The 7333-nt window shown below is 49.4% G+C and overlaps 1 protein-coding gene across 1 annotated transcript; it reads left to right on the top strand.

The window, feature by feature from the left end:
• Positions 1-360: 360 nt before the first annotated feature.
• IL22RA1 (interleukin 22 receptor subunit alpha 1) lies at positions 361-7028 on the top strand. Its single transcript, XM_050326342.1, has 7 exons — positions 361-534; positions 2534-2666; positions 3042-3223; positions 4103-4287; positions 4763-4898; positions 5080-5201; positions 5597-7028. Exons 1-7 carry the CDS (start codon positions 492-494, stop codon positions 6602-6604), a joined length of 1809 nt encoding a protein of 602 aa, XP_050182299.1. The 5' UTR covers positions 361-491; the 3' UTR covers positions 6605-7028.
• The last annotated feature ends 305 nt before the right edge of the window (positions 7029-7333 follow it).

A 7333-nucleotide genomic window follows, 5' to 3' on the forward strand; every position in this document is an offset into this window, starting at 1 on the left:
AGTGTAAAAACAAAGTGATCTGGCTGACTTACACTCTGAGAAAGTGTTCAGAGGTACTTCTTGAGGAAATAGGTGCTAAAGCCAGCCAGGAGCACCAGCACTGAGTTTTAATTTCCAGAGTTTTAACAAGCCTGAGTCACCTAACCAGGCTCAAACCCCAGAAACCTCGGGGAGGGCTTTGGGGCAGGAAGCTCTCAGCACAAAGGTGTTTGGCTCTTTTTCAGGAGCTGGGGACTCTCTGAGGCTCTGGCTCGTGCACCTTTGTACAGTCAGGTGGGGAGAGGAGCTCCAGCCGTGGCTCCTCACGCACGCGCACGGCGCTTCGGGGCCGCTGAGCTCAGAGCCCAGGGAAGGCGGGATAGGAGCTGTGCTGTTACTGAGCAACAAATCCAGCCTGGCCTCACAAGAAAGAATTCAGCTCCCATGAAAGGTGATTCACCTGCCCTGGGGATCGGCTGCCTGCCCTCCCAGCCCAGCCTGCACAGGCATTCATGAAGCGATTCCTGATCGTCCTGGCTGGATTTGCGGTGGTCGGTGAGTGCTGCCTTCTCCTTGCCTGGCTCTAATTGGGGTGTTTCTGTTTGGTCCTGTAGGATGGGGCACAGTTCTGTCATGTTTACTGAATTAACACCTAGAGAGTGAGCTGCTGTCTGAGGTTTCATAAAACTTCTTTCCCTTGTTGTTCTCTCCTTTTAATAATTCCCGTGTAGGTCGGTGTGCTCGGCGCTTCAAGGATTAGTAGGGACACAAAACGATTCTTTCACTTCAAAGCATTTGCCATTGTGTGTTACAGCCCAAATCCTACAGGAGTAAAGGATATTCCTTCATCTCAGTGGGCTTTGGATCAGTCTCCTTGTGCCTTAAGCAGAGACATCAATGAATAAATAACCCTGGTTTTAGAAGAGGTACAAACAAATAATCATAGAATCATCACAGAGTGGTTTGGGTTGGAAGGGATATGGAAGAACATCCAGTTTCACGCCCTGCCATGGGCAGGGACACCTTCCACTAGCCCAAATTGCTCCAACCTCGACTTGGACACTTCCAGGGATGGGGCAGCCACAGCTTCTCTGGGCAAACCTGTGCTAGGACCTCCCCATCCTCCCAGGGGAGAATTTCTCCCTTATATCTAATCTAAATCTACCCTCTAAAAGCCATTTAATCTTACTCCAGATGTGGCAAACTGACTGCTGGGATAATGAAGGATAAACTTGCTGTTTCCAAGCTCCAGCTTGTCATTATCTGCTCCTGTCTGTGCTCTTACACCGCAGGGAAGGCTCCTTCAGAATCTCCTAGGACAGAAGGTCTGTCACACTGTGAAATATCCTGGTTTTCCCCTGCCCACACTTGGCTGTGCTTGTGTTACACTGCTTTGCATAGCAGTTGTAGTGTGGATAAATGTGGGAAGGTAGAGATTTCCCACTCCTGATACGATCAGGGTATTGGTGACTCAGTTTTCAGTGTGCTCAGACAGGGAAACCCACCCCAGGACGGGGGTGCTGAGCCTTGAACCAGCAGAGGCAGGTGTTGAAATCAGGGCTAGAGCTGGACTGAATTTCAGTCCATCCCTGTGTCATTTCCCTGCCCAAATGCCACACACAACCCTGTTCCAGGTGTTTATCGACACCACAAACTGAGCTGAGTGATGTATAAGTGACCTACCTCTGAGGATCTGTCTGTAAATTGAATTTACAAGAGCGTAGAAGTCCTGAAGGTTGCCCTGCAACTTAGAACCTTGTGACTCAGCCCTGGGAAATTTTGCAGTGTTTGTTCTCGGGGCAGGAGACAAAAGTCTGTAGGGCATTTCTGCAGCACCTGCTCAGAGCCACTTTGCTGCAGGGGGGACTGTGGTTGTGTCCTGCCCTACAGGGACAGGTGACATCCCTGCTCACCAAAGCCAGAGCCCATCCTCTGCGGGGCAGAGCAGCAGGGCTTGGAAAGCAGGGAGCTGGGAGAGTTGTTTGCTTTCAGCCTGGCACACCCAGATCAGAGTCCAGACGTCAGGTCCCTGCGTGTCACTCTGGGCAGATCCACCCAACAAAACACAGAGCAGGAGAGGTCAAGGCAGCCACATCTCCAGGGATGTGAAACTGAGCTCTGCAGGCCACTTCCTTGAGCAGGGGCAGAAAGCAGAGGCACTCACAGACATGATTCTGGCCTTGAAAACAGCTTATTATTCTTATTTTACCATTATTGTTGTTTTACCGGTCTTGTTTTACCTGCTTTAAAAGAAACCTGATAAGAAACTCAAGGATTCTACCTCTGACTTGAGTTTTTGAGGCCTTTCTGTGTAACCTCCTGGCTTGCATTTCTTTGGGGTGAGTCAACCATCTGCAAGGTGTTTGCATGGTGCTGTGTGCAGGGTTTGAAGTCTTGCTCTGCCCAAGCTTCTGCTTTGAGGCCCAGCTGCAGCAAAATATCAGGAAGTGGCATCCCTGATATTTCTGCTCACTGAAAAGCACCTGACCCACGTTCATCTGAGGGCTGAGATGCCAGAATATGCTTTTTAATACCAGTTTCTTTGCCCCTGCAGGCATTGTGACTGCGGGGAGATCGTCATGTCTGAAACGTGTCGCGTTTTCTTCCACGAACTTTGAGAACATCCTGACCTGGGAAACAGAAGCAGACACTCCCCCTGGCACTGCATTTGATGTCCAATACAAACAGTACGTGGAGTTTGCTTCTCCTTGGAGCTGTGCTGTTCTTAGGGAGAGAGAGAGGAGGCCCAAGAAACAAAAGCTGGGTTTGCTGTTTCTCCCCCCCTGTTTTGCTGTTACAGAAACAGCTCAGCAATGGGGAAGAGCTCAGTGAAGGGCAGGGCTGTTCAAAGTGCTACGTGATGCTCAGTTAGGCAAACATTTCACATCTTGGGTTGCCAACTTTGCTCCCTTCCTGAGCCGCTCTTTGCCTTCAGTGACTTCCTTCTCTACCCCACCTGTCCCCACCGGCGAGACCGCCTGTCCTCCTCCTCTTCTGTCCCATCAAACTGAAAGCTTGTGTGTGTTTATTTATTTGGTTGGTTGGTTTTTTTTTAAACTCAGGTATGGAGAGAAATCCTGGCTCCCCAAGGCCGAGTGCCAGGGCATCAGCCAGCGCTCCTGCAACCTGACCCTCGAGACGGAGAACTTCGCCGAGCATTTCTACGCCCGCGTGAGGGCGGCGGGCGGGCCCGGCTGCTCCTCGGGATGGGTGCGCTCCGAGAGGTTCGAGCCCAGGAAGGAGAGTGAGTTCCCTGCCCAGAGCACCCCCAAAAATCCCCCTTGCCAGCCCCAGTTTAGGGTGGTACCTCCCCCTGTTTCGGTGTCGGAGGGCTCTGCGCTGGCCCGGGAGGGAGGGGAAGGTTGGAGGTTTGGCCTTCCCGGAGATCCGACGTCAAAGTGGGATTATGGGGGAAAAGGAAAAGCCAGGTGACTCTGATTCTGTCATCCCATGACTCTGTGCCCATGAAGGAAGAGCTGCTGTTAAGACTGGTGAGAGGCAGGAGGAAACGAGGAAGATGCAAGCTTGAGGACAGTCATTAATACAGTCCCAGGAGCTATGAAATGTGAGCTCCTGAAAATTGGGATCAGCATCCAGCCCCATGGATGCTTCATGTTCCCAATCCCTAAGTGAGCCCTCCTACAGACAGTCAACACAGCCTTTGGAAGGATTGTTGGCTCTGTGACTAAACCCTTCCTGCTGCATATTCATCCAGAATAATTCAATGTGCCATCACCAGTCAAGGATTGTGAGGAGCCTTCAGATATTTGCACCAAATAAGCTGTGAAGGAGCCCCAGGCTGCTCTGGTCGTTAAACACTCCCTTTCATTGCAGGGCATGAGGTGATCCTGCCTCCTAGAGCTGTTCTTTGCAGCTTCTTGTTTCCAAACTACATGTCCATGGAGCAATCCAGCTGCTGCTCTTGGAGCTGCTGTTAGAGCTGGGCTTAAACCTCTGTTTAATGTTGTGTTCCTGTCACTGGGGATGCTCATACAGCTCAAACCCCTTTTGTGCATCAGCAGAAATAACAATTCCAGTGATTTCGGGGTGGGGTGTTTAAGATGCTCTGATAATTATCAGCTTCAGCTTTCACAATCAACACTGCCTGCTGTGTCTTTCCCAGCTGTTATAGGAGCACCACAAGTGGAGTTTATTCCCCATGTGCGGTCCATAAAGTTTCTCATCCGGCCCCCCTACACCCCCCTGAGGGGGGAGGACGGCCGTCAGCTCACCGTGGAGGACATTTACAGCAAATTTGGGGCTGTTGATTATCACCTGACGATATTCAACCAGAGGACGCGCCAGCAGGTAAAGCACAGCCTCAGGCACCGGCCTGTGAGTCTGTAAATCACATTTTGGGTTAGATGGAGAAGGATCTCAGAGCTCAGACGTGATGGAGGAGATTTCTGATGGGCAAGGGAGAGTCAGAATCTTTGGCTCTCAGCAGACAACACGAGCTTTAAGCATTCCTCTTAAATTCTGGAAAAGAAACCGGAGTTTCCAAGGGTACTGTGTAAGCAGCAAAAAGTAAAACCAATGGTGGCTGAAAAAAAAATGAGTTAATTAGTTCATGTCTCAAGAAACTGAAATGCAAAATTAAAAAACAGGAACAACAGAAAGCAAAAGGATATAAATATTTAGAATTCCATAGGGGCAGAATAATTATAGCACTCAAACACCTTATCAGTAAAATAATGCTTTATGCTGAATTTTGCAAGGTTATCTGAAGAAAATGCAGCATTTAACCTTTTTAAAACACAGGTTTTACCTTTGCTTTCAACAGCGGACAAAGAGTGAGAACAACAAAGAGTTTGAAGTTTCAGACTTGGACCCAGACACGGAATATAATGGAACAGTTTACATATATCTTCTCCAGAGAAGCAGCAAATCTCAGGTGTTTTGGGTTAAAACACTAGAAGGTGAGGCTGTTAACTCTGCTGATTGAAAAGTCCAGCCAGGGTACTGGCTACACAAAATACACTGATTTTCATCAGTGTAATTTTTAAATAATTTAAAAATTAAGCTCTGCGAGACGAAACCCGTAACACCATTCAGCTAATCTAACCAATCTTTCTACTCATTGTCTTCCCCACTGACCAGACAAGACGTGGGTTCTCTACAGCCTGGTGGCCCTGGGGTTCTGTGCTGGGCTGGTGTTTGCTGCCGCTGTTTACGTGATCTACAAATACGTCAAACAACACAGTGCCCAGCCCATGGCTTTGGTGAGTGTCCTTCAGCCCCTGCAGCAGAGCTTCAGGATCATAAAATCCCACAATAGTTGGGGTTGGGAGGGACCTGAAAGGTCAGGGATTCTCACCCATCCTTCACCTTCATGTGAAATGAGCTTAAGGGATAATAAATGACATTATTATTATTTCCATGCTCCAGGGCTTAGGCTAAATTTTGCATAAGTTGAAGCAGGGGTTTTCCTTCCTTGTATTTTAGTTGATAAGCAGTGAGAGCTGTCTGTATCCCTGTGAAGGGTCATTCCCCAGGAAAAAAAAGGAGTTCTTTTGTCAGCAGAGCAGATCCCTGCTGGTTGTTACCGGCTTTTGCTTCCCCAAAGAAAATTTTAAGGAATCAAAAGCAACTGCTGCTTGTTTGTCCACTCCAACAGGACTTCAGAGGGATTTCGTCGTTCCAGCCTCTCACCCTGACGGTGGAGCACATCATAAAGCCCATCAGTCTATCCAAACCTTCGCTCCTCACCCCCGAAGTGCCGCTGCCGCAGATCGGCCAACAGCTGGACCGAGCGCTGGAGCCCCCGCGGCCTTCCCGCCCCCCAGAAAGTGGCTGTCACCAACAGGCAGAGGTGTCAACGTTCCAGGTGTCAACGTTCCAGCTGCCCCCTCAGCCATCCTGCGTGGAAGCTGCAGCTCCCACTGGTTACGCTCCCCAAAAGGCCGAGCAGAGCGTTCCCAGTTCCACAGCTGACAAACCCCTGCCCGTCACCTACGGGGTGTGTGTGGAGGGCACAGACCACGCCTACGAGAACTTGAGGCCACACCAGACCCTCCAGAAAGCCTCTCCGGGTCGTGTTGTTGATGGAGAGCTCCCAACCCAGGTGTTTGGAAAGAGCAGCGGCCTCTGGAGTTACAAAGAACAGCTGGGAAAGAGTGGCAGCCTCTGGAGTTACAAAGAACAGCAGCCAAGCGTGGCACTGTGGGGCGGGAGCAGGGACACAACAGGGACAGTTCCCTTCCAGGGCAGCCCTGGGCAAACGCAGCTGCTGATGCTGCTGCAGAGGGACAGGGGGGAACATCTGGAGTATTTGAGGCCCCTGTCTTTGCTGAAACAAGGAGGGTGCTACAGACAGCAGGCAGCGGGGCTGTCACTGCCCGCAGGGAGCGCTGGCACGGACTGCGCTGCAGAGCAGGAGCTCTCAGCATCCCTGCTCTCCTCCGTCCGGACTGGGAATGACTCCCCTGCAGAGGACAGCACCGAGCAGTGGATGCTGCCAGATCCATTCTCACATCATCCCACAAACAAAGCGCAGCTCCCAGAGACTCCAGGCATGGAAATGTTCCCAGCAGCGAAGCGGCTGAGCTGCTCACACACCGCTCTCACCACGTTCTTCCAGGATCTGGAGTTAAAGCTCCAGGGGGATGAGGATGGGAACACGTAATTTTAGTTAGGGTGACGGTGATGTTAAAAGGCAGATTTAAAATGTTTTCTTGCATGGAACAAAAGCAATGCAATAAACACAGCTAATCCTGGGTGGATTGACAGGGCACAGGGTTGTCAGGCTGTCCCATCGTGGAGATTGGTACTTTTACTGGCGTTAATTACTTCTTGGGTCACTGCAATATCGTGTCTTTTAACTTAATTTCTTTCACATTCTACAAATTTGTTATGAATTGGATTACTTTAAAAGCTGAGTTAAGATTCAGGTTCTAATTCCAGATCCAGTTTACTGAAAATTTAGCAAAATTTACAACAGAAACTGCCTTTGCCCTTTACCAACACCAAAGATCCATTTGAAGAAATTCAGGGATGCAAAACTAAAAGAATTAAATGTATCATGGTACAGTAAAAGAATTAAATAGAAACTGGTGGATATATATAATTCCTGGAAAACAGTAGGCTGCTTCCCTGGAATGGATTTTGCCTTTAAAGGAGTCACTTAAACTGGGTAACAGCTCCTGATGCAGCAGTTCTGTGAAACATGTCCTGCTGTGCAGCCTTTAGCACTTGCACAGTCACAAAAAAACCCCAATATAAATTCTACTTGTTCAGGGGGGGCAGAGGAGGAAATTATTTTTCATTCAGAGGAGAGCAGAGTTCAGCCTGTTGATTTCCACTGCTGTGGTGAAAAAAAATGCATCTGCTGACATCAGTTTTAGAGGAGAACTGA

The sequence above is a fragment of the Myiozetetes cayanensis genome, unplaced genomic scaffold (genome assembly GCF_022539395.1).
Source record: "Myiozetetes cayanensis isolate MyiCay16 unplaced genomic scaffold, myiCay2020 scf31, whole genome shotgun sequence".
Classification (NCBI taxonomy): Eukaryota; Metazoa; Chordata; class Aves; order Passeriformes; family Tyrannidae; genus Myiozetetes; species Myiozetetes cayanensis.